At 38.0% G+C, this 27,585-nt stretch overlaps 1 protein-coding gene across 14 annotated transcripts in view; it reads right to left on the minus strand.

The window, feature by feature from the left end:
- The window catches only part of ANKS1B (ankyrin repeat and sterile alpha motif domain containing 1B), a 432,537-nt gene that overhangs the window by 313,179 nt on the left and 91,773 nt on the right, over nucleotides 1-27,585 (minus strand). For all 14 annotated transcript variants that reach the window (XM_081822238.1, XM_081822237.1, XM_081822236.1 and 11 more), the window contains one exon: nucleotides 3,869-3,967. In XM_081822238.1, the coding sequence (XP_081678364.1) occupies nucleotides 3,869-3,967 (99 nt within the window). The remainder of the gene's footprint in view (nucleotides 1-3,868; nucleotides 3,968-27,585) is intronic.

Raw genomic sequence — 27,585 nt, forward strand, 5'->3', positions numbered from 1 at the left:
GGGGGATGGGTTAGCCTGGTGTTGGGTATTAAAGAGGGCACGTACCGCATGGAGCACTGGGTGTTATGCACAAACAATGAATCATGGAACACTACATCAAAAACTAATGATGTAATGTATGGTGATTAACATAACAATAAAAAAGTAAAAAAAATACATCAATACATTCCATGAGTTTGATTTATCAAATGTACTTGAGAACATGCAGACCTTTGCATTGGTGAATATTTCAATATTATAAAGGGCATATTACAGAATAACTATTCTTACCAAAGGAATAAACTTTTGTCTTTGAAACTTGAAACAACAAATACAAATAAAGCATGAAAAACATGCTTTGAAGTGTGCTAACAGATCAAGATTGCATTTAGCAAACCACCTTTTCTCTGTTTAGGAACAATCTCAGGGATTCCAAAACACAATATGTTAATTAAAGGATTTCAGGTAGCAATCATGGAATATTTTTCATGACAGATGAAGAACACAGATATTCTGAAGACTAAAATTGCATAAACAAAACAAAGAGACACGGTGTCCCTTTTGCGGCACTGCAAAGTTAGAGTGAATGCAAATGAATGTGCTGGCAGTAAAATTACACTATTAACCATCTGAAGATTGGGCTCATTACCTAAGAAGGCAAAGCATCAATTTGTAGCATTATAACATTCTGTTTGTGCTGATGAACACGTGTTTGGATGTTTTTACATATTCTCTACTCATTTGGGTGCATAGTAAGCACTTTCACATCAGCCTCTTGATAAAAGCTTAATTTTGTATTGTTTCTGTTATATTGTTTTCTCTAATGGGAATGATATTCTGTCTTAAAAATAAACACTCCATTTGTTCTCCAAATAATTCCGAGTTCAGGTTCTTTTGTTCTCATTATCAAATGGCATATACACAATTACGGATATATCTTAAGATTGAGGCACTCTTCGATTTGAAAAAAAAATGTATATTTGAATAACGAGAGGAAAATATTCATTCAGTCGCTCATTCTTTTATTCTTTAAATGTGCATGTATTGAGCTAAGCACATTGGGAAATTCAAGGATGGATGTGACACTGTCTCTGCCTTCAGGATGTTTCTAAGGCAAGAGTGGTAGAGCATTATTAGTACCTTCAGAATAGGCAGAGCTATCAAATCTCAAAGGAAAGAGACAGCAGTGTATTACTGCCTTCTACAAACATTTTTGACCACCTATGATGTGACTGGCACTGCTATAGGGGCTGGGTATATAGGAAGGAACAAGATAGTCAAGGTCCCTGAGCTTATGGACCCTGCATCTTGGGGGAGAGGTGAAAAATAAGGAAAAAACAAACACATAAATAATCTAACTTCAGGTAGCCATAAGTGCCACGGAGAAACTAAAGTGGGGTAATATGAAGGACAGTGATAGTATATGTGTGTGACTTTGAGGTCACCAAGGCCTGGGTGAGGAGACAGCAGCTGAGTAGAGATTTGATGATGTATAGGAACAAGGGTATGAAAATTTGAATAAAAGACTTTCTAGGCAAAGAGACCAGTATGGAAAGGCCTTGAGGCAAAAATGAGCTTGGTATATTCTGGAACAAAAAGAAACCATATAACTAGAGTTGAGGAAAATGGGAGAGTGAGAGATGAGGCCATGAAGGTGGGAAGGGGCCAGAGCCTATTGACTTCTGTAGGCTGTGATAAAGATTTTATTCTAAGTGAGAAGGAATCCATTGGAGATTTTATTTTATTTTATTTTTATTTTCTTTAAGATTATTTATTTATTTATTCATGAGAGATGGAGAGAGAGAGGCAGAGGGAGAAGCAGTCTCCCCGCTGAGCAGGGAGCCCGAATGCGGGCCTCAATTCCAGGACCCCGGGATCATAACCTGAGCCGAAGGCAGATGCCCAACCATCTGAGCCACCCAGGCACCCTCCATTGGAGATTTTGAACAGAGTGTGCGTGATCTGATTTACATTTGAGAAGGATCATTCTGGATGCTGTGTGAAATTCAAATGTAGAGTGATAAGAAAGGTAACTAGGACAGAGATTAGGTATCTATGAATTATCCAAGCTAGAGAGAACCAATGAGAAATTGACTCCAGTAGTCTAACCTAGAGATGATAGTAGAACCTATTGTGGCAGTCCAGTTAATGGTGGTTGGTTTGGACTAGGGTGATAATTACCAAGGTGAGAGAAGTGGTTCCATTTAGGGGAAGTTTCATAAAGGAAGTGATATGGAACTATTTGAGCTGAACTTGACAGGCAGGCTTGTGACACGGGGGTAGTCACTTATTGATTTATTGAGTGCCTACCATGGGCTGCACACTGAGCTCGGTGTTGAGGGTACAGCAGTGTAGAAGTCCTTGCAGACAATGAGGAGCAAACTTGCTGAGGAAATAATATTTTAAGATACAAAAGTAGTGAGGGGAACAATACGCTTATAAGAATTACTTCTGGAATTAGTTCTAAGGCCACTTTATTCTTTTCCTTTTACTGTAGAAAACTGTATGATCAAACTCCTTTGTATGCGTAACTCTCCTTGAATTTGCAAAAGTGTTAAGCTTCTATCAGTAGACACTCAGTTCACTGTCAGTTGGCAAATTTCATCAGATCACTTCCTTAGAAATAGTGGTTAATATTTATCTTTCTCGTTCTAAGGAGAAATTATAGCCTCATTAGAAAGGAAAAGAGCAGAGGAGAATACAAAATATATGGTAAGTTCACACATTTAGGTGCAAGTCTAACTGTTCATCTGCTTTCAGTCTTGCCCACTGAATCTTTTCCCAGCTGGTTGACCCTACTTCAACTTTCCCTCCTTCTCATGTCTATTGTATACTGCCTCCAAAATTGACTGGCCTAAAGCAGTCCAGTCATGTCTGTTCCCCAGAGCCTATAGAACAAATTTCAAATTCCTTAGCCTGACATAGACCGACCCAACCTACTTTTTCTGCTTTATCTCTGACTATACTCTCTAATTGTTTAATCACACTGGATTTTTTTTTTTTTTTTAAATTATTTAAAAAACTGTGGCAAAATAACAAAACATAAAATTTACCACCTTAACCATTTTTAAGTGTATAATTTAGTGGCAATGATTAAGGACATTCACATTGTTGGGCAAATCTCATGGCATTTTAAATCACACAGTATCACTATTCCCCTAATACTTTTGGCAATCTATATTTATATTTATATGATTTCTGCTGATCCCTGAAATGCTTTCCTTTTCCTTATCAGTTAAAGTCCTACATTATCTTGAAGACCAGTGCTCAGATCCTACCTCTTGCTTTAGGCTCCTATGAAATCTTATCTGGAAACAGAAGGTCAACTCTGTTGCTAGGTAACATAGTGCTTACAGTTAAAAGGACACGTTGGTTGGCAAACTGCATTTAGACTGGGAGAATTTATACATTAACTATAAATACCTGATGGGGATGTGATACTTTGGTCTTCCTTGAGTGATAACTCTTGTAATTAGGCAGGTTCCTAAGTCTATGGAGTTGTACAAGAGATAATGCCTCTCGGGGGCATGAGGCTTCTAATTCAGGAACATTCCCACACCCACCCAATATTGATCTTGTCTTCTTGTACCTGAGCTGTCACCTGAGGGGCGTGGACTGATGTTTGTACCAATATAAGGACTCGCACTGAAGAGAACCCCTGAAGGCGCCCTGCTGGTCAGTGGTGTTTCCTGTATGACATCCTTCTCATCCACCTAAAGCCAAGTTTGGCCCACAGTAGTCTTGTGAGTCTGAACATTTCAGACCTAAGAAGAATTGCTTTGGGGAGTTTAAACAATATGTAGAGATGGTGTCCTAAGTACTAACAGCCCTTTCACATCTGGACTGAAGACTGCTGTACATAGGGCCAGGCTAGGAAAGCATTGCTTACCTTTGGAAGAAGCTGGATTGCCTGTAGAATTCTTTGTCTGTGCCCAGAATTAAGGATTCCAATTTCCAACAAATCCTGATCTTCCATAACATTGCTTCCCTGAAACAAACCCAGAAATGTTACAAGTTAAATTACGTATTTTTACTATGGGTAAATAATGATTTATTTAATGCAGAGAAAAATAACCAACAAGTGAGCTGATTTTTACAAACAAAAACAGAGTCATTCTTCTATGAGGGTGAGGGCAAGTAGGAGGTCACCTATGTGACTGAGTTGAAGGTTCTGGGAAAGCTTCCTTCCTCTCAGAAATGCTCTTATGGCTCACTATTTATGGTTGGGTTATCTGCATTGGGGATTCGTTCCTGTGACCTAAAACTCTGTTCCCCTAAAAATGTAAATGCTTCTGAGAAGAGTTGCCCTTTAGGATCTTCAGTGATCTACCTATACGTTGACATGAATGAATCAGTTTTTTCTTCCCTTGAAAACAGATTGTGAGAGGAGGACTGATTAAAAAATTGAAATATACTAGGCTAGTTAAAATTGGGAATTAATAATTAATATTAAAATACTGAATGCCAGACATCTGATCAAGATAATGGGGATACAACAATGAATAATTTGCAGGTCCCTGCCCATAACTGTCTTTATTCTTTCTAGTCCAGGGATGGAAACAGATTTTCAAAGGCAGGTAGAATGCTGTGAATACGCTATGATGGTGACACATGCTTGGGAACCCCAAGGGGATCTGGGTGGTGTTTTCAGCAGAGATGATGTCTGATCGGATATCTGAAGCATGGTTAGGACTCAGCACTCAACAGAGGGAGGACACAAGAAAAATTATGTACAGTGTCCTGTGGGTGAGAAAGAACATAGCATATTTGGAAGCACTGGGTTCTTGGATGAGTTGGAGAGAGGAACAAAAGGTAAGGCTGGCAAGGTAAGCCGAAGCCAGACTATACGCACATTGTATGCCAGGCTGAGGAATTCAGACTTCATCCTGACCATAACGGGGAGCCATGGATAGATGGTAAAAACAAGAGTTACATATGAGATTCTAAATTTACAAAGATCAATTTAGTTTAATTTTAGATCAATTTAGTGGCTGGGCCTCAGTTTCCTTACCTATAACATGACAAAGTTGAGCCACACGATCTCCAAGGACCAGTCTAGTCCTAAAATTCTTTGATTTCAATGATTTTTTAGGCCTCTGATTAATATTCTAATACAGAAATTTATAGATTGTTTATTTTGTCCCTAAATTTTAGTCTTTTGTAGCTTGTAAGCTAGTGTTTCTCTTTAAATTGAGGGGTCTATAGAGAAGTTCAGAATTCAGATCACTCCTTTTCTGGACAAATCAAACTGTCTTATTAATGTGTAACAAAAACACTGAGTAGAAATTACAGAACACATATTTATGGAGAGCAATGGGTACTGACAGATATTTAAAGCAAAAGAGAATGAATTTGAAAGGGCAATCCTGGGAGCATGGAGACCATTAGGAGCTACCGCAGTTGTTCTAGAGACAATGTGGGCTTAGCCTGAGGTAGTGGTGGTCATGGGAGATAGAAAGATATGGGTGGGTTTGAAACTATCAAGAAGTTTGACTCAGTGACTGAATGCATGTAATGATGGAGAAATGCAGAACACACAATAGTTCCAGGCTTGGACAATGGGGGTGAATCATGATGTCTTCTCCTGAGGTAATAAAGGAGGATGGGCCTATCTATATGGTACAAAGTGAGACCAATATCTTTCCCTGTACAGGGACAGAATAGATGAATATAAACAATTTAATATCAGACTACATTATAAATGGATAATTGATTGTTCTTAGAAAGATTAAAGCCATAAAAATGGTACCATAGCTAGAGATTTAAAATGGGCATTCACTGGGCAAAAACATTCCACCTACTCATGATATCATTCCTATGCTTAAGCTACCCTGGCCTTCTCAGAAGAGGCAGAATGATCCAGGTATATAGCAGCATGATAATGAAAAGCCTAATGAAAAACAAATAAAGCCAGTCTTGGCAAAATGCCACAGGAAACATTGCTCTCAAGAAATTACTCTGTGCACACAATAGAGCATGGCTAAGAATATAAATGGCTTCATTTTGAGAAAGCGTTATTATTTCCAGAAATGGACCAGTATGTCCTGAGTAGGATATATCATACCATTCTGTATTTGACTTTTAGTCTTTAAAGGGTTTCCAAAAGGAGTTAAAAGGATCTTAAAAAACAAAAACAGAAAAAAAAAAAAACACAACAAGAAACAAAAAACTTTGTCCATCTATGTGTTAGACCATTACCAGGTTTTCCATGGGCTAAATTAGCAGCCCACAACATTAGCTCACATACATTCTTTGGTGTGTCTGCGTTTGTCTTCTGTCAGTGTGTCTTCTGCTTCAGTAATTATAGATACCTACTATCTATAGGTAATCCTGAAAATTTGATTTCAGTATTTGAATACTGAAATGATATGAAGGATTAAATCCTTAAAACCACTGTTCTTCCTCTAAACTACCAATATACCATCTTCTCTTACCTTCAGTAGGAGGAACCTTTTTGAAAAATTGTAGGGAAGTTAGACATCTTCTCTTTGGGTCAAATTTCATAGCATATGGAATAATTACCAAACACTTTTGAAAAATGAGTGAAAATTTGGGAAGCACAGTGCAAATGGTGAGAATGTGCCCAAGGGGAAATGGTACTAATTGTGGAAATGTAAAGAAAAGGATTCACTGTCCCCAATGAGGCATGCTGTTAGAAATTTTCTATTTTCTCTCTTATTGCAATATATAGAGATACCAAAAATATCCTGGTGCATCATCTAGCCAGTCTTTTTTTGAAACACCACCAGGCTTGGAGTCTAAAGATCTGGGTCCGAATCTTGTTTGGGTAAACTTAGCTAAGTCATATATTATTTCTAGGTCTCATGGTCCTCACCCGTAAAATGCAGTTCAATGAATACTCATTAAGTTCTAAAATGCTATGATTTCAGTCATTTCTAACTTTTGATTAGTATCCTTATATGTAAATATAGATCATATAATTTGAAGTTACATTTACATTGCAACTACATTTTAGTGTTTCAGAACTTGCAACCTAAAGTTAGCTTTAAGAAGTATGGTTGACCCTTGAACAACATGGGTTTGAACTGTGTGGGTCCACTTAAACCTTGATTTTTTTCAATAAATACAGTACAGTACTGCAAATCTATTCTCTCTTCCTATGACTTTCTTAATAACATTTTCTTTTCTCTATTTTACTTTATTGTAAGAATACAGTATATCATATTCATAACATACAAAATATGTGTTAATCAACTGTTTATGTATTAGTAAGGCTTCCTGTTAACAGTAGGCTTTAGTAGTTAAATTTTGGGGGAGGTAAAAATTATATGCAGATGTTTGGCTGCATGGGGCAACCAGGGTGAGGGGGGTGGTCAGCACCCTAAACCCCTGCATTGTTCAAGGGTCAACTGTAATTATAGAGAAATACAAGAATGCACTTTTTTGGGACAAATTAATCTCAGTATTAGGTAGGAACTTATAACATTTATTATTAAAAGAAATGACAGAATACCTTAATTCTGTAATATCATGGATTCTTCCAGCTTTTCAGAGAAAAATTAAATATTTCAAATCTTACAACTAACCATTTCATTTGCACTTGGGTAACAGATGTGCCATCAAAGACAATAAACATGTCCATTCTTCCTGGGGAGTTGAAATTTTTTCTCATGTTATGACTTGCCTTCACTAAATGTTAGAAAATCTCAGCTTATCCTTTCCCCTGCCCCCAATAATAGCTGAATGTAAACTCTAGCTTTCTCCCTCCTCCATTCATTTTTCACATGACTGCCAGATCAAAGATTTTTGGAGTAGAGCTCCATTATGTGTGTTTTCTGCTTAATCAACTACTACACTGCACTCACTCTCTACCTCCTCATCCCCAGTAAGCATACTGCCTCTACTTCCTTATCTCCCATTTACTTCTCAACCCACTGCAATATGCTTTTACCCCCACTAACTCCATAGAGTTTCTCTGCCAAATGTTGAGGAAGACTTCTCAGTTGCCATATCTAGTTGATTCTTTTCAAACTGGATTTCAAAAAATGCATTGGCCACATATGGCTGGTGGCTACACTACTGGACAGCACAAATAGAGAATATTTCTGTCATCAAAGAAAATTCTATTAGACAGCACTTCTCCACAATTAAAGACATTGAAACTGTAGTTGAATCACACAGATAGGAGGAAAAAAAATGGGGACTGATAGGGAATCAGAACAGAGAGTCAGAAATACTCAAGAGTCATCCTTAGGATATAATTGATGTGCTTCTTTGTCAAAGTTCATGAACATAAAATTGAGGATGTTTAGCAAATTTTCTTCAAAATTTTCATCATTAAAACAAATTAGTAGTAGTTCTATTTTCATTAGTGTTTCTTATGGGACTAGAAATCTATGCTATCAAAATGACAAATCAAATCAAGGAGTAATTTCTTATTTTCTTAGCACACTACCAGGCACATTGCACAAGGCACTTAGGGAATAATAATCAGTAGATGAAGTTGCTTAGTTAATGACTTACTGGAAGGATGAAAGGCCCAAGACAGTATTTTTAGAATAGCTATTCTTTTACTGACAAGAAATATCTAATCCAGGGGGGTCCTTATTGCTTTCTTAAATCATGGAATGAGGAAAAATAACATATTTTATGCTCTGAGAGCTGAAAACTGAAGTTTCTCTGACCCTGGGGAGAATATTTTATATTATTGGATTTTTTTTTCAGCTGTGATATACTAACAAGATGACCAAATAGAATAAAAAGTAGTGTTTTGTACTTAATGCTCCATGAGAAATATAACAGCTATTTATTGAAATAATCTCTCAAATATATCTAAACTGATCACTTCTGTCTCTCAGAACTCCAGCTTGAAAAGTCCTCTTATTTTTATAACCTCAATTCCATATCATATTCATTTAGCAAACTTTCCTTCAAGTTGCATATTATATATTATAAATCCCTACAGATGCTAGGGAAACATGTTTAAGGACCATAGGGAACTTGTTTCTTTTTATAGATTTTTATTTATTTATTTGACAGAGAGAGAGATAGCGAGAGCAGGAACACAAGCAGGGGGAGTGGGAGAGGGAGAAGGAGGCTTCCTGCCGAGCAGGGAGCCCGATGTGGGACTCGATCCCAGGATCCTGGGATCATGACCTGAGCCGAAGGCAGACGCTTAACGACTGAGCCACCCAGGCACCCGGGAACTTGTTTCTTTTTAATATAAGCTTAAGTTGGATGTTATTTATTCTCTCTCTTCAGTTCAAGACTGAAAAAATGGAGAGGATTCTGTCAATTTGGAGAAAATTTCTTTTGCTCTATAACTAACCAAACTAGATTCTTCTCCACAATTTGTGTGGCCTGGAATATTTAAAATAGAATATTTGTATAATAGAATGATAGCAAGATCTTGCAAACTCACACGTGGAGAAACACATATTTTAGTTTATTTTTAATATTTTTACAGCATAAATGATGTGGTGGCATAAAACTATATATAATATTCTTGGAATATGTACCTCTTAGCTTCTATAAAGGCTTTGAGTCAATTTGATATCAACCTACAAGTAAACCGAATGCGTCTTTTCTGCATGATTAGGATGGTAACTATTGGGATAAGTCCCAGATTTATAATTTCCCTATCAGTGTTGGAAAGCTTTATTTTGTTTATCAGATGGAAACATGGGTTACCATAAGTAATCAGATAATGGATGATGTGCTTTTTCTAATTTTATTTTATTTTTTTAAATTAAAAAAATTTTTTTTGTGTGTGTGTTTCTTCCAATTTTAATTCCCTTTCTTACACAAATGAAATGACAGTGGAAGAAAACAGTATACTTTTTTACCTCTCTACCTTAGCCCTCCATTTGAAAATACTCTGTCTATGGCAATGGAATTTCTTGTTCACAACTTGACTAGATTTTCACATTCTTAGCTTATGAAGAGTTTCTTAGATTCTTTAGACCATTTGGATTATTGATTCAAATAAATGTCACATTATTGAGCAATAAGTTAGAGAGCATCTTATATATGTACAGTATATATTTTAATAAATAATCTATATCTTAGAATTATTTTTTTAAGATTAGTATTTATGCCTCACATGATTATAATGAGTTTTATACTACCAGTTATTCCCTCTTACTTTTCAAGGCTATTTCCCCTTTGGAATATCTGTTCTGAAGCTATGGAGAGAGAGAGAAAAGGAATTTAAGTAATCAGGTATTTATTTGTTAATGAGCAAGGTTTGATGATTTCATAAGTTACAATTCTAATTCATTTGAGTGTGTTCATGTGTTCATGTAGATTTTAGAATTATGTATAAGATTTCAAAGTCATTTATACAGTAACTTGTACTGTCTTGGTCAAGTTTCACAGATGCAAGAGGAAGCCTATTCATTTTTAAGGATGTTAATCCACCAGTCTCACAAGAAGAAACAAGGTTGTGAACAAAACTTATTTGTATGTTTTTACTTTTTTCCAGATACATGCATATGAAAATCTGAGGCTTATGAACACCTACTGTCTTCTTTCAATTTTCATACCAATCGCAGTTGGTGTAAACATAAAGTAAATTACACACTTACTGAGTTCTTATTCTGTGCCAGGCCCTGTTTTTTTTTTTTTTTTGAAGATTTTTATTTATTTATTTGAGAGAGAGTGAGAGTGAGAGAGGAAAAAGCAAACTCACCGCTGAGCGGGGAGCCTGATGTGGGGCTCGATCTCAGGACCCTGAGGTTATGACCTGAGCTGAAAGCAGACACTTGACCAACTGAGCCACCCAGGTGCCCCATCAGGCACTGTTCGAAATGCCTTAGACATATTATCTTATTTAATCTCACCATAGCTCTCTAAGGTAGGTACTTAATGTGCTCCCTTAGCTAATAGTAGCCTTTCTCATAACTATTACCTGACACTGCCTCCAGTGGGGTTAATGTAGGAGAGAAAAGGTTCAGCAAAAAAACGTGGCAAGACCTAAGCCATTTGCATTTTGCTTTAGAGCCATATGAAATTCACATTTGAAAGCAAGTGTTCCAACATATTTTGTTTGATTTCACAACGTTTGAGCAACAATGAATCTTTCTTTATAGAACAGAATTTGGAAAGTTGTCTGACCTATTCTTCCCTCCTCTGCTCCAGTCCTCTCTGTTCACTGAATCATGGAATCAGGGCTGGCAGGGACCTGGGGGGGGGTTTTCTTGTCTAAACGTTCCCTAACTAACTGCAAAGCTTTAACTTCCCTCTCTCTTTTGAAGCGTGGTGTCTAGCTGAGTTACACCATTCCCAAAGGGGTAGGGCGGATATTAAATTCTTTAAATGGTCTTTCCCAATAGCTGAATCTGAGCAGGGGGTGGGGATGGGGCTGGGGGAGACACCTCAATCCTACTCATTTAGTTTCCACTGAGCTGCAGACTGTGACAGGAGAGCTATTAGAAGAACATGCCAAAAGTGGAGATGAAAAGAGTTAGCAGCTGTCCTGTGTCCTTTTCCAATCACAAGCTGTGAAGTTGAAAAAAATTTTTTTCCTTGGGTAGGCCGTACATAATCTTGGCATGTATCTGAGTTTTGTTCTTCTATCTAATATGCTGAACATTCCCCACTACCTTACAAGAGAAAAATAAGCAGCAATTAGGTTAGTTTGGACACCTTGCCCTTAACAGAAGAGGAACATGGCACCTTTGTGTTTACAACAGGCTCCTCTTGCAAGTGGTCTCTCACTGGTGATACAGAGCTCTAAAAGGAAGCTCCTCTCTGGAGAAACAAAGACAATTTGCTCCCGAGTATAACCAACACAGCCACATACTCTGATGCAGAAAAAAAGTGCCTAAAATGATTAATGTTAACTAGCAGGCACTGAGCACTCACTGAGTACCTGGTACTTTGTCTACCTTATTTAGAAACCTTACTATAGGGTTATAAGATATGAGGCAATACCTTCATATCACAGACAAGGAAACTGAGTGCCAGAGCTATGAAACCATCTAGCTAGTTCACACAGTTGAAATACAATGGATCTGGGATCAATGTTTTACTCTTTCAGACTGTGACACCCATGTTTCCTTTGCTACAGTAAAGGAACCAAATGTTCAGTAGAGGACATTTTCTGGATGGAGATTCCAGTCAATGGATGTGTAACACTGCCAAGAAGTAACTCCTGTGATGCTATTTTCACCACAGCCTTTCATATATATTGACAGACCACTGGAAGTGACTGCCATGGTTTCTCCAACACATTTTATTTCAAATAAATTATTCTGAAAGGTTAAGCGGTTAGTTCTTCCAACTGCCTTAGCGCAATCTAGAGCATGTTAATATAAGTGACAGAGTCTGGCTAAAGCACCAAGTAACTTCTCATGCTGAGCCAGGACTGTGCTGCGAGGTGGAAAATAATAGCATGGCATCAACTTGGCACTTCTCAGCTCTTCTGTAGAGCCCTTGTCAAACTATCTGTCTGGTCAACTGGGAAAGGACATATTGGATTTCTTTTCTTTAGGTCTCTTTCAAGGCCAGGATGTTGGAAAATTATCCAGTAAGGTAGAAAATGCCTGGGAATGTATCAAGGACATTTGTGTCCCTAACTTAATATAGTCTGAATCCAGAGAAAAGAGTCAATGCAGTCCCCTGAGAAGGCTATCCTGGCTAAAGGAGCCTGTCACGGTGAAGGTGGATAATTTAGTCCTGTGGGAATTGGGAGACCGGTCATAAAGGCGACTCATTAATCCATCAAAGAGATGGTTGTCCTCAAGGAGTGGATATCTACAGATTTAAGGATGATGAGGTTACCTGATACTGAACTATATTCAGAAATAGTCAAATAAATGTAGGAGGAAAGGAGCAAAGAGGAAGAGAAAGCAGGGAGGGAGAGAATGAGAGAAAGTATTGCTTATTAAGGGTGAAGGTGGTAGTGAGGAAAGTAGGGTTGCCAGATAAAACACAGAAATTCCAATTTACCCAGGATTGTATATTTTTATTTGCTTAATCTGGAAGCCTTACAGAAGAGGCTACTGAACACTGAAAATGAACTTGCAGAGTCCAATCCACAATCAGAGCTTCCACTGAGGTAGGACTTGCCACTAATTCATTTATTCAACATGTATTTGTTCACCTAATATTTTGTGAGCACTTACTATGTGCCAGGTACTAGGCTGGGTTCTGAGACACACTGAGAAAAGAGCAGACAAGGTCCCTCTGCTTTTAGAGTTTATAGTCTAGTGGGGAAAACAGGAAAATAACCAAACAAAAAATAATGCAAGTAATTATTATTTAGCAAAGTTTTATATAGGCCAAGAAATATTAAGAGCTTTACTTTGTTTATTGTTTACAGAAACCCCTGAGGTTGGTACAGTTATTACCCTTATTTACAAATAGGAATTGAAGACACAGAGAAGTTAATAATTTGTCCAAGTTCACATGTCTAGTAAAAATTGCTCTAAGGAAAATTAATACAGTGCTGTGGTAAAAAAAAAAATACAAAGGAGATTTATGCTAGAAAGAATGGTCAAGAAAGCCTCTCTGAGAAAGTGATATGTAAATTGAGACATGAGGGATTAAAAGGAGCAACCAAACCACAGAAAGAGCCATTAGAAGGGCATTGTAGAAGGAAGAGTAGGTATAAAGGCACTGAGATGGGAAACAGCCAGATATAGTCTAGGAGTAGACAGAAGGTTAATAAGACTAAATATAGTGACTGAGAGGGAAGAGGACATTGGAGGGGAAACAGGGCATACATAACGGGGATCCTGATAAGGGCTTTGATTTTATTCTAAGTGCAATGGAAAACACTGAAGGACATAAACTGACTTATATTTTTTACTATATCTGGCTATGGTGTGAAGAATGGATGGAGGAATTGGGTGACATGGAACTTGAGCTCAACAGCCTGAATTGAAACGATAGCCTGGAGACACTGAAATCTGAGGAAAATGGGATGAAATATGACCTGTTGGAGAACCACAGGAATTGGCTTCACTGGGGAGTCAAATTTCCAAGCTAAATATAATCTTTCATTTGAATCAGAAAGAAAAGCCAGATGGCAAAGATGAAAGTTAGAATGGTCTTTGATATAGTGTCTAAATTGATACAACTATGGATAGAGATTGAATAATACTTGTTAAAATATAAACATCCATACTCCTTGGACTCAGCATTTCTATTTCTAAGTTGTAGACATTGTTGGTAGTCTGATCCCCTTCTCCCTTGCTATCTTCTACTATGGAGGCTGGAGAAATTGTTTCAACCTCCCTTGAAGCTATGAGTGGACATGTGACAAAATTTGCTCAGTGGGGAACTTCTGGAAAAACTTTTGCTTTTCTGATTAAAAGGGAGAAATTCACCTGGTATCCTTGTATGTCCCTAAGAAAGTGACTGTGGACTTTCCCCTGATGAGTTTGGTCAATTGTTCATATAAAGTGACAGAGATGGGTTCACAGTTGGTGAACCACCAAAAACAAATAACCCTATTGGATATCTGTAAGCAGGCAAGTATGAGTTATGGGAGAGTTAGTCCCTAAATAAGAAAAGTTATTTAAAGCTGTCTCCATATTTTGCATACAAGTGGCTCTGGCCAGTGCTGATCTGTTAGTGAAAATAATGACGAGGATGTGGATTATGGCATGTAATAGAGGTCATAAGGGGTATTCACAATTTACCTTAGACAGACCTGGGTGCGATAACCACAAAGAAGATATTAGAAAGAATGAAAGTTATCAGAACAAAATTGGGAGGGTGTGTGCGTGTCCATCTATAGATTTGTTTGTTCTATTTCGACTTCAAATTATGAAATCTCACAGAAATAATTACTGAAGTAATTTATTTCCTATGGATTTTGGTTTCTGTTCACATTTGCTGGTTGTGAAATTACCAAAGTGTTGATGGAGTTGACAGATTTTAAATCTGGGAGTGGCTTTTAGCTTCTAATTGAAGATGACAGGCATCCAGAGATTGTATAGTCATTGTGGTTCTAAAGGAAGCACATTTTTACATAAATTTGAGTTTTTATAGGAAAGAATTTTTACACTTAAAATTTGAACACATTATAATCTTAACAGAGCAGAAACAGCGAGAACATTTGGGGGGTTTGTTAGGTTGGCCTGGGTGTGTGACTTCCCCGAAATCTTGAGATGTCAAAAAGTTTGTGGTTAGGTCCTTAGTAACTTGGAATGCCTTTGGTGGGCAGTGAATGGTGATTACCCTATTGAAACAGATGACCAGAATATTCTTGACTTTTCTCCACATTTATTTTGGTTTTAGTTTTGGTCTTGAAGACATTTTTCTTGAAATGTCTTCAGTATAAAACATTTTTTCCCCCATGAAAACTTTGTTTTGGCTTGCTTTATATAAAAAATGTGGTGTTGGGGAAACTCACTGTATGTTTGTGTCCCCTCCAAATTCATATGTTGAAACCTAATTCCCAGTGTGATGATATTTGGAAGTGGGGCCTTTGGGAGGTGGTCAGGTCTTGAGGGTAGAGCCCTCCTGAATGGAATTAGTGCTGTATAAAAGAGGCTTCAGAGAGCACCCTTGCTCCTTCTGCCATGTGAGGACACAGGGAAAACATGGCCATCTATGAACTAGGAGGTGGTCCCCTATCAGTCACCAAATCTGCTGGTGCCTTCATCTTGGACTTGTAGCCTCCAGAACTGTGAGAAATAAGTTGCTACTGTTTTTAAGCCAAGCAGTCTATGGTATTTTGTTATAGCACCCTGCATGGACTAAGACAAAATACAACACTGGAATTAAGTATGAGGAAATGGTCACTGTGGGTTACACAGGCAGGAGGCTAACCCAACCAAGGGGTTAAAGAACGCTGAGTGAAATCACAACTCAGAAGAGTCCTTTGGGCTGTTATAGAGTTGTGTGGCTCCATCATTTGGCCTTGGGTTGAATACAAAGGGAAAATTTGTGCCAAGGCACACAAACACCCATGTTCTCTGTATGGCATCTATACTTATGGATACTCTTTCCTCATTTCCTCCTATCATTTTCTTCACTAAACAAGAACAAGATATAGGAGAAAGGGAGACACCTTTTCTCACGATGAATATTATTAAATGTCCCCTTGTCTATTTTTTCTAATTAAAGAGAGAAGTTCACTGGTACCAAACCCATCATAAATTCCTTCATATTAATTTGAGCATTATTAAAAATGGACACCTCTTGTCTAAGTTAAAGCAGATGCTAAATAGGCCATAGAATCTCTTATTTCTTTCTACTTGGTGTTATATGTCCTATACTCTTCATTGGATAGCAAAATTCTTGGGAGAAATGATCATGACCTAAGCATCTTTGCATCTTCCCTATTACCTAGATTTTGCTGAAATTTTGAATAAAATAAAAGCTTGAAAGAATGAATACTAAGTAAAAAAACATGAACCATAAGTTTATAAAAATATCCAGTCTAAGGATCACCAAGTAAGTTTGCAGCAAAAGGGTTGAAAAGTTTGAGCTGAAAATTCTAATATTTAGGATGTCTGATTTTTTTTCCTAATTGAAGAAAGGATAAAGATGGAATTTCCGGTACACGATAACACCAAAATGTTCTTAATTTTGTTCAGTTTTGCAAATTCTCATGATTTGATTTTCATCCAGGACTGTCAGTTGAGACATCTGATAATCTAAAAGCATTCAGAGAATTAGGATCCCATATGGCTCAAAAATATTTCCTTTCCGACAGGGAAAAAGAGAACACACTGTGAAAATAATACTGGTATAGCTTTTGGTTTATGTGTTCAAGGAGCACAAATGAATTTAAACCATTATCTGTGGTATAATAATCATTATAATGATTATCAGGGTCAATTACAATGAATAAAATAAGAAGAATATATAGTTCTCATAAGCATGTTGCATTATGAAAAAGCAGAGGTATATTTCAAGGCAATAATAGCAATGTAGTTATGTTTAGTCTTATGGAAGCAACATTCATTGGAAATGAGCACTGAATTAGGAGTCCTGACTTATCACTAATTAACTGTGTAAACCTAGAAAAGTCTTTTAAGTTCCTTGGGACTTCATTTTCTCAACTGAACAATGATAAAAGTGGACCAGATGTTCCTTTTTAACACAGCATCTGTTCTGGAGGTTCTAGCTGGGAGTAAATCTACTCATATACTCATATTGTTTGAAGAATAGTTCTCCATATATGGGGGAAGTTATTTTCTTTAAATGAGTGTTAAGTATAAATAGACATTTATATAATGATGAGAGAGGACAGAGACTTGGTTGGGTTCAGCCAACTGCACCCACTGAATTAATAATAATAACAGTAGTAATAATAATAATGACTGGCAACATTCATTGGGTGTTGACTGTGGGCTGGACACTGCTTTAATATTCAGAAAAATTCTATGAAATAGATATTATTATTAATACTCACATTTTACAGGTGAGAAAACTAAAGTTGAGAGATAACTAGAAACTTGGCTGAGATCACACAGGAAGTGGTAGGGCTGCTGTGACAACTGAGGTGGCCATAAAGGGGATGATGGGAGCAGATAACTAGATGCCCCCACATCCCATAGTTTCCAGACAAGTGTCTTCCACATGGAATCGCCTCACAAAGATCAGATGGGGGGAGTTTCTCCTTACTAGCCCCGTGGTCTGCATCAGCTCTCTTTCCCATTATCTCTACTGAGGAACTGGAGATTAATAAAGAGGATGGAATTTGGAGCTCCTGGGTTCACATTGCAGTTTTGCTTTTTAAGAGCTGAGGGACTCTGGGCAAGTAAGCTTCCTTTCTTCATCTTAAAATGGAGATACCAATGACGCCTACCTTTTAGGGACGTGGTACATAATGTTTATGGAATTGCTTCATAAACTATAAAGTAATATTGCTAAAAATAAAGCGTGCCTGCTAGGAACTACTTTTTTTCTCATTTTTTTTGTTAGGAACATAGAGCTGTAAATCTTCTAGTTTCATGTTGTTTTTGCCAGAAATAGTCTATTCTGAAAGAGGCAGCATGTGTGGTGGAAAAAAAAATGTAGATTTTATTCCTAGCTCTGCCATTTACTTAGCTTTTTGGCCATGGGCAAGTCATTTAATTGGGCATCCCACTGGGCCCCAGGCTCAGAAGGGCCCTGTGCTTGGGGTTTTAATGCTCTGTGGTTGCTGTCTTGAAATTCTTCAGCATTTTTTCTTTGGCTTTGTATTTTGTAAGTGAAGACTGATAGGACAATGGAGTATGTGTTGGGGTTTCTCACCATGACTCAGTGATGGGTTCTACTGAAAAGCTCTTCACTGCTTCCTAGGCTCACTGGCCCTAGGCCCTGCCTGGCCCCCTTTCTACCTGGTCCTAAAACTGCTGATGCCTTGGGCGCCTGGGTGGCTCAGACGGTTAAGCGTCTGCCTTCGGCTCAGGTCATGATCCCAGAGTCCTGGGATCGAGTCCCGCATCGGGCTCCCTGCTCCTTGGGAGCCTGCTTCTCCCTCTGCTTCTCTTGCTCTCTCTCTCTCTGTCTCTCATGAATAAATAAATAAAATCTTAAAAAAAAAAAAAAACTGCTGATGCCCTGCTCTCCACCTCCAGCAGGGTTGTGGGCACTGGCACAGGATGGGTTGAGATTAGGCATTCATACTCTATGGCACCTCAGCGTGAGGTATAATGTCTCTTATTCCCCCACTGGCTGGCAGCACCATGGCATGTCTGGTGGGTAGTGAACCAAAGTCTACCCTTGATTCAGGTACCAAACATGTCCTGACGCAGAGATTTAAAAATCGTTGGAGGTCCCCTGTCTCCCATAGGTTCAAATGATGGGCCCCTAGGAAAAGGAGATGCCTAGCTTGACTTCCCCAGACCCTGCCCAGTTCAAGGTGCTGGGCACTGGTCAGAGGGCTGTTGGAAGGTGGGGCTCAGCAGATATCAGGCTCTGCAGTGAGGCACTTGTGTCTGTATTAGGAGGCAGGGTCCTAGGTGCCTGTGAGAGTCTGCACTCCCTGCAAGTATCTTGTGCCTGGGAGCACTACCTTGCCTACAAACCTTCTTCCTTCCTTCCAACTTTCAACCTTCCCGATTTGGTTTGTATTCGTCTCTTTTGGCCAGCTCAAGGCACCCTTTGGATTAAAGCTATGAAATAAAAGTTGTGTGATTTTGGTGATTCTACATACAAATTAAATACTTTGATATCTGTGTTTTAAAATTGGCATTTCGGGCACCTGGGTGGCTCAGTTGGTTAAGTGACTGCCTTCGGCTCAGGTCATGATCCCAGGGTCCTGGGATCAAGTCCCATATTGGGCTTTTCCTGCTCTGCGGGGAGCCTGTTTCTCCCTCTCCCTCTGCTTGCCACTCCCCCTGCTTGTGTTCTCTCTCTGTCAAATAAATAAATGAAATCTTTAAAAAAAATAAAATTGGCATTTCACAATATAAAAACAAATGGCCAAATTCATGCTAATAAGAAAAAATTTTCATTTTTCCTTACTCAGAATACTAAATAAATAGTAAATTTAAAAACACCATTACAAGCTTGGAAAAACACAAGAAAGAAAGGAAAAAACCTTTATGTAATTTTGATGGCACTTTTACTCCCACCTTTTTAATGAGGGGTCCTACATTTTCATTTTGCACTGGGTCCCACAAACTATGTAGTTGGACATGCTCCCAGGGTGTAAGTTCTGCAAAATCACCTGGTCCCTGCATCACTCCACAGGTATCTGTAAACTCTGGAGTATCTGTAAGCTCAAGTTAGGAAGAATGGTTGGACTGACCCATGAACAGCTTACTCTCTATCCAGTTATCTGTGGCTTTATCTTTATCTTTCTAAGAAGGTAGAAAAGAAGAAATGGGGACCATCCTCTTTGAAACTACAGAGGTCATTTAACCTTACCAAGGATGATGCTTCACTAGACATTAACTAGATATAAATTCCATTTGTAGTTCTAGAGATTGGCTTAAAATTATGAAATTGTAATTTGCATGGTCTTCTGGGGCTCTTTTATTCATTCATTCATTCATTCACTTATTCTCTTATTCTCACATTTATTTATACTGTTTTTCATAACGTACTGAGTGTTTATCATGCTGCACATACTTTGTTAGGCATTGAGAATTCAAAAGTGATTAAGATGCTCTCTCTCCTAAAGGAATACAGTCAGTGAGGGTGGGAGCTGGGAGGAAGACAGCACATAAATAGGTAATTATTTTTTGTGACAGCAAGTGCAATAATTATGGCTATACAGTAAAAAACATTTCTGAAGGCAAAGGCACGAATCAAGGAAGACATTTTGGGGCAGGTGACATCTCTGTTTCCTACTAAGTGATTAGTAAAAGTTAGCCAGGATATAGAAAAATGGCAGAGGCAGGGAGGAGAAGGCATTGCATGGATGGGTTATAGCATGAACAAAGGCACTGAGACAACAAACAGTGTAGTGAGAGTGAAAAACAGCAAGTAGTTTACTATTAATCAGGGAAAGACCAAGTAGCTAGCTTTGTCAACTAGGATACTAAGTGGCCTTCATCCTATAGCTCTGGACAATTTGTGAATGAATGTTTTTGTTTTATTTTTTTAAAGATTTTATTTATTTGAGAGAGAGAGAGAAAGAGAGCACGAGTGGGTAAAGGGACAGAGGGAGAAAATATCCAAGCAGGCTCCTCCTGAGTGGGGAGCCCCATTCAGGGCTCAAGGTCATGACTGATGGGGTCATGACCTGAGCCAAAACCAAGAGTTGGATGCTTAACCAAGTGAGTCACCCAGGCGCCCCTGAATGGTGTTTTTATACCTAGAAATGAGATGACTGGATTTACAATTTAGAAAAAATACACCAGTGGCTATTTGAAGTGTGGATTTGAAGGGATAAAACTGGAGATGAGAAGCTGGAGCCTGTTTAAAAAGCTTTTGTAGCAATAATACAAGAGACAATGAAGGTCTCAACTAGGGCAGCAGTAGCAAGGAAGGCTTTGAATTAAAGAAATACTGAGGAGTTAAAACTGGTTGGGCTTGATTATTGATTAAATGTAGGAGTGAGTGGAAGGAAGGAGCAAGGATGATTGTCAGGTCTCTCGTTTGGGGTAACTGATGGTTAAGGACCCAGGTGTGAAATGACTTCAGAAGAAGGTAAAAACTTTGGAGGTGGAATGGGGAAGAAAGGGCTATGGAACTGGCAGGTGGAGATGTCTGCAGGCAGTTAGGTGGGGCTGAAGTTTGGGGAGAGGTTTGGGTTGAGTTGTAGATTTGGAGGTGACCAGAGTCTCTAGGTGGTAACTATGAGACAGAGGAAAGCACCCATGGTAGACACCCTGAAAGAGGGAAGGAGAAGACAAAGGTAATGAGGAGAAAGAGAGTATGTTGCCATGGAAACAAAAAGGGTAAAGAGTTTCACAAATGAGGACGTGAACCAGCTGTTAAATATGGCAGAGAGATCCTAAAGGAAGTGGAAAAGTTCCTTTGATTTAGTAATATAGAGCAGCCAATGAGGGATCACAGGAGGAGTCTTTTGGGGAGAACTGTGGGAACAAAAGCCGGATCTGAGAGGATTGTGAAGTAAGAAAAGCGGAGACAGTGAATATAGACTACTCTTTTGAGAAGGTTGAACAAGTAAGGGAGGAGAAAATTTGGAGCACAGCCGGAAAAGGAGCAAGATCAAGGGAGAGTTGCTTTATTTTCTTTCTTTTTTTGCCTAAGAATAGGAGACACTTAAGCAAGTTTCCAGGCAAAAGGAAGAGAATACTAGTGGAGAGGGAAAGTTTGAGATGCAGGAGAGGAAGGGGAAAACTCATGGAGGGAGCGGGGCAGGCCTTGAGTAAGACAGTGCATCCTCTGCACCTGGAGGGAGGGGTGTGCTGCAGGGGGTGGGGGTGTGTGTGTGTGCGGCAAGGACCCTGCAGGCCTACAAGGCCTGTACTTCTGCCATCATTGATGCATGTCAATTCCTCAGGCTGTTTCTACTCCTCAAGCTGAGCTGCAAAACTGGTGGGAAAAGTTAGGCAACTGTGCTGAACAAATTTTCTACGGATTCACATCATTTAACTACTGATAGACTGCTCTCAAATGGCAATTCTTTCTCTTGGAGGTTCCTATAAAAATTCCTTGATGAGGATCCTCCAAGTCTCCAATCTTACCTTTACATCCCTCAGTCTTACAAGAACACCCCCTCTTGTGAGTGGTCTGAGCTTATCCATCATGAATGCCTGCAGCATCTCTCCTTTCTCAATTTCTTATGTCCTCACCTTCACCTTAATTTTTTTCTTGCAACATTCAAAATTCTATTGATCTTTCAAGGTCCAACTCATGTGATAGCCCATATTTCTGCTTTACTTTCATCCTACATATATATTTTTAAGTTATTTGATGTCTTTTATAAGCTATTTTAAATACTTTTTAGAACAAGAAAGGGATCAATCAACCAACCAATTGCCCTGATGCCTTTTTATAAAACTTTTTATAAAACTTTGTATAAGTTTTATATATTATATATAATAGTTTTATATATTATATATAATATTTATATATTATTATATATTTATATATTATAAATATATAATAATCTTTATATAAATATAAATATCTTTGACTCATTCATATCATTCTTCTACTAAGCTATTAAATCCCTGAAGGGCAGGTGATTTTTTTTTTTTTTGCAACTGTTCTAGCAGTGACAATATACCATAAATAATAGCTACCTACTACAATTAATGGATTGTAAGTTCCTGGAGAATAGATAGATAGATAGATAGATAGATAGACAGATACATAGATAGATATACATGTGCATATGCAGATATATATTTATATTTTCTAAAGTACATCAATTTAATCCAATACTTATTAGACACTTACTAGCCATCAGGAGTTAATATATTTATATTTTCTAAAGTACATCAATTTAATCCAATACTTATTAGACACTTACTAGCCATCAGGAGTTAATATATTTATATTTTCTAAAGTACATCAATTTAATCCAATACTTATTAGACACTTACTAGCGATCAGATCATGTGCCCTCCTTAATGCTTATCACCTTGTTACCCCACCCCTCCACCCCCCTCCCTTATGCAATCCTCAATTTGTTTTTCAGAGTCCAGAGTCTCTGGTTTATCTCCCTCTTTGAAATTTGAATCTTTAAAGAGTTGGATGCAAAGCCCTAGATTCATCACGCAAAAAAGTAATGTGAAATCCAGTAAGGCATTCTAATATGTATATAAACACTAATAAATCTTAGGAACAGACTTTTAGTGTGCATAGGATTTTAACAGGCAGAAGACCACTGTGGCAGACCATGGCCTGAAAACAGGGTGAAACAGGCAGCGGACGAAGCTGGAAACACAGTCTAGAACCAGAGAATGAGAGAGCTTGAATGACACGTTGATGACACTGCATTTACTCTATAAGAAACCTGGGGGCTCTCAAAGGTGTTTAGGCAGAGAAGATTATTAAATATGGTTTTTTAAAAGATTACTGACAGCAGGATTGAGGGTGAATTTGAAAAGAATATTTGAGGTTGATAGATCTATGAAAAAGCTTTTTTCCCCTCTTGAGGTAAAATTGACAAATAACATTATATTAGTTTCAGGTGTACAACATAATGATTTAATAATTGTATATATTGCAAAATGATCACCATCATAAGTCTAGTTAACATCAGTCACCATACATAGTTTCAAAAAAAAATTTTTTTCTTGTGATGAGAACTTTTAAGATCTACTCTCTTAGCAACTTCCAAATATGCAATACAGTCTTATTAACTATAGTCATCATTGCTGAACCTTAACATCTCCATGACTTTTTATTTTATAACTGGAGGTTTGTGATAGATAGTTTAGGTGAGAGATGATAAAGGTCAAACAAGGGCAACTTGGTTACAGATTAAATACGAGTGTGTGTGTGTGTGTGTGTGTGTGTGTTGATGGGAGGAGGTAGTGAGCAAGGTAAAGTAAGTGCCCAGAAATTATTTGTTGATCTTACTTTTTATAAGACATTAAATGGCAAACAGCAATAATGAATATAATTTATTGGATATTCTGTAACACATTTCTCTAGAATCAGCCCCAGGCCATATTATTATCTCTTCTTCACCAAGTATTTTCCTCTAGGCCTGATTTTGGCAATTTACCCTATATGATCAAGTGTTTTTTTCTTAATATTTCAGATCTTCAGTTTTGAGCGCCCAATGAGCTCATGTATCCTCTAGGGAAAGATACATATTAGTATGCATCTTTTATACTTTTCATGGTACTTGGCAGAGGGTTAGGCAAATAGTGGATACCAAATAAATAGTTGCTATATTGAATTAAATGGTATTACATGGGGTTTACTGAAGGTTGGACGTCCTTGCTCTCCTTGGCCCTGCAATGCTGCTCTCTGTGCCTGGAAGCTTTCTCTCTTTCTCTTCACCCTCTTGCTACTATCTTTACCTATTTGTTTAAGTAGTTCCTTTTCATTACCTCTTCTAGGATTTCTTGATTGATTTGCTTCCACTGGCTTAAATACTTTTGCAAAGTAGCATTATCTACTAACTTATTTGTCTCCCTGTTAGCTCCATAATGGCAGAGCATCTTCTGGTGATTTGCTCATTATTTTATCCCAGCTTGAGCACAGTGCCTGGCATACAGTGACTGCTCAGTGAATATTTGTTAAATAAACACGGGTTTTTGTGGTTTTATTTGTAAATCTGAACACTTTGAAATCTGAATCTTTTGGGGGGAGGGTTTACTTTTGATTCTACTTTTTTTTAATTAAGTTCAATTAGCCAACATATAGTAGCACATGATTATTTTTTGATGTAGTGTTCAATGATTCATTAGTTGCTTATAACACCCAGTGCTCTTCAGATCATGTGCCCTCCTTAATGCTTATCACCTTGTTACCCCACCCCTCCACCCCCCTCCCTTATGCAATCCTCAATTTGTTTTTCAGAGTCCAGAGTCTCTGGTTTATCTCCCTCTTTGAAATTTGAATCTTTAAATAGTTGGATGCAAAGCCCTAGATTCATCACGCAAAAAAGTAATGTGAGACCATCTAAAAAAGTATTTTTATTCTTTATGCTCTTAAATTAAGTAAGTAGAAATTGAAGTAGATATTATTATATTTTTGAGGACCTCTATGCAATTAGAGTTCTGGAGGGAAAACACTAAGACAGCTCAAGGGTCACCTCTCTATACTGCTCCCCAGGAGCATACAAAATATCTGAGTGGTTGCCTACTTTCTCATGTATACACACTATCATCTTTAGTTTGTAAGTTCCTCTGGGGGCAGGAAACATTAGAAAACAAATGTGACATCAAAATACAAAGAAATCAGAAAGCTAGATTCCATTTTAGAAAGCCTTAAGAGGTATAGCTCTAGTGTTCTACAGATAACTCAAGATCACAGGCAATACGATCCTTTGCTCTGGGGCATTTATTTTAGTCATACCATAAAATTTCAGTCTCTACTGCCTGGTCCCATTTTTGGCCCTAGAGACAGAGGTGTTAAGAAAATCAGGCATGGGTCTTGTTCTCATAGAACTTAGTGTCTAGGAATGAAAGAATTGGTGGTGACCTCATTTTGAAGAGGTTGGCTCAGATCAAGACCCAGCTTTGAAATTGGTCCTCAATAAGATGAGTGGTTTCCGAGAATATAGCTCTGTATAAACATATTCATAACCCTGAGGTAGGCCATGACTTGGGGTGAGGAATTCTCTCTCACAAATCCATTACCAGGGAGTCTTTGCAAGAGCTCAGGTCTTTACTTCAATACAGATGCTTCTTGTTATTTTCCCAACAGGCACTGCAAGGGGATCAATTACTACTGGTAGCCTTATTTCCCAGAGAAAGAAATTTCCCTTTACTCTAGTTTCTCCACAGCCAAAGTCCACTATGTCTTCTTTAGCATCATCAGCCACCATGATGGTGTAATGGAAGATAAAACATCCTGGAATCTCTAAAAAGGAATGCATTAAATGTACTCATAGCTTAGATACCACTGTGTGCTCCAAAGGCTAACTGGGAAAGGCACTGACAGGTTACTGGTTCATTGTTAAAATCCAAGATTGGGACAAGGGTTAGAGGATTCTCATCCTCCTACATTTGCATGGCCTAAGGCAGTGTATGCTCCTAAATCACATTTTGGGTTATGTCTTAACAGACAATATTTTAAAAGTGCTGAGCCCATGTAATTAGATAACAGAAATAGTATGTGCAGTAGGGCTGGGTAAAAGTGCCTTTAAAGTTGTTGTTGGTTTCCAAAGGTGTCTCTGGATTGTTAAAACTTAATGACTCATTGACAATAATGGTAAAAATCATAACTTGTATGCTGCAGAGCATTTTTCAATTCAGCTTTCAGTTGTATTATTTCAGTGGAAAGCAAAGACTGATAAGTTGACTGGCTTGGCCCTGACTATCTTAAGAATAACTCTGAGAGCAAGAATGGTGATCCAGATAACTGCTCTTGCTGTAGTGTTCCCTCCACCTCTGCTACCTCATAATGATGGACACTGTAGCTAAAAAAGTTAAACTCAGGATATCAAAATAAATTAACATGTTGGAAAATACAATGAATAGTAATCCCATTGTTTCTCGGGAGCCATTTCTTATTTTTGAGGGGTAGCAGCTATACCCTAACTATTTGAGTAATGATTTCCTGTAAGAATGATATGAATGGGAAACTGGCATACTCCTGCAATGGGAATACCTAACAATAAGTTAGGAAACTTGACCATGTTGCTTCAGACTTATAAATGAAGCAAAAATTAAAATGTTGGCTAGATGTACTTGACATCCCCTAACTTCACAAGCTCTGTCTTTGGGGTTATCTATTTCTATAGAGAGAACATCTGGCATTCCTTTTTGTAATATTAGACCAAAGAATGGGATAATGAAAACAGAAATGCCTTTTGCAATGTTAATCATCTTTATACTCAGAGGGTTCAGTTGAAGCTAGTAACTAATAAGATTAGCCTTGCACCAAGACTGAGCCTGCCAGGGCCAGAAAGGACTGGCATGATATATTCAGAGCACTAAATGAGAAAAATATGCAGCCAAGAATACTATATCCAGTTAGGCTGTCATTGAAAATATAAGGAGAGATAAAAAGCTTCAAAAACTAAAAGAATTTTGGAACACCAAACCAGGCCTACAAGAAATACTGAAAGGGGTCCTCTAGGCAAAGAAAGAGCCTAAAAGTAACGTAGACAAGAAAGGAACACAGACAATATACAGTAACAGTCACCTTACAGGCAATACAATGGCACTAAATTCATATCTTTCAATAGTTACACTGAATGTAAATGGGCTAAGTGGCCCAACAAAAAGACACAGGGTATCAGATTGGATAAAAAAAACAACAACAAGACCCATCAATATGCTGTCTGCAAGAGACTCATTTTAGACTCAAAGACACCTCCAGATTGAAAGTGAGGGGGTGGAAAACAATTTACCATGCTAATGGACATCAAAAGAAAGCTGGGGTGGCAATCCTTATATCAGACAAATTAGATTTTAAACCAAAGACTATAATAAGAGATGAGGAAGGACACTACATCATACTTAAAGGGTCTATTCAACAAGAAGATCTAACAATTTTAAATATCTATGCCCCTAACATGGGAGAAGCCAATTAATGACAAAATCAAAGAAACACATCAACAATAATACAATAATAGTAAGGGACTTTAACACCCTCTCACTGAAATGGACAGATCATCTAAGCAAAAGATCAACAAGGAAATAAAGGCTT

The sequence above is a fragment of the Leptonychotes weddellii genome, chromosome 5 (genome assembly GCF_054177405.1).
Source record: "Leptonychotes weddellii isolate Sample4059 chromosome 5, ASM5417740v2, whole genome shotgun sequence".
NCBI lineage: Eukaryota > Metazoa > Chordata > Mammalia > Carnivora > Phocidae > Leptonychotes > Leptonychotes weddellii.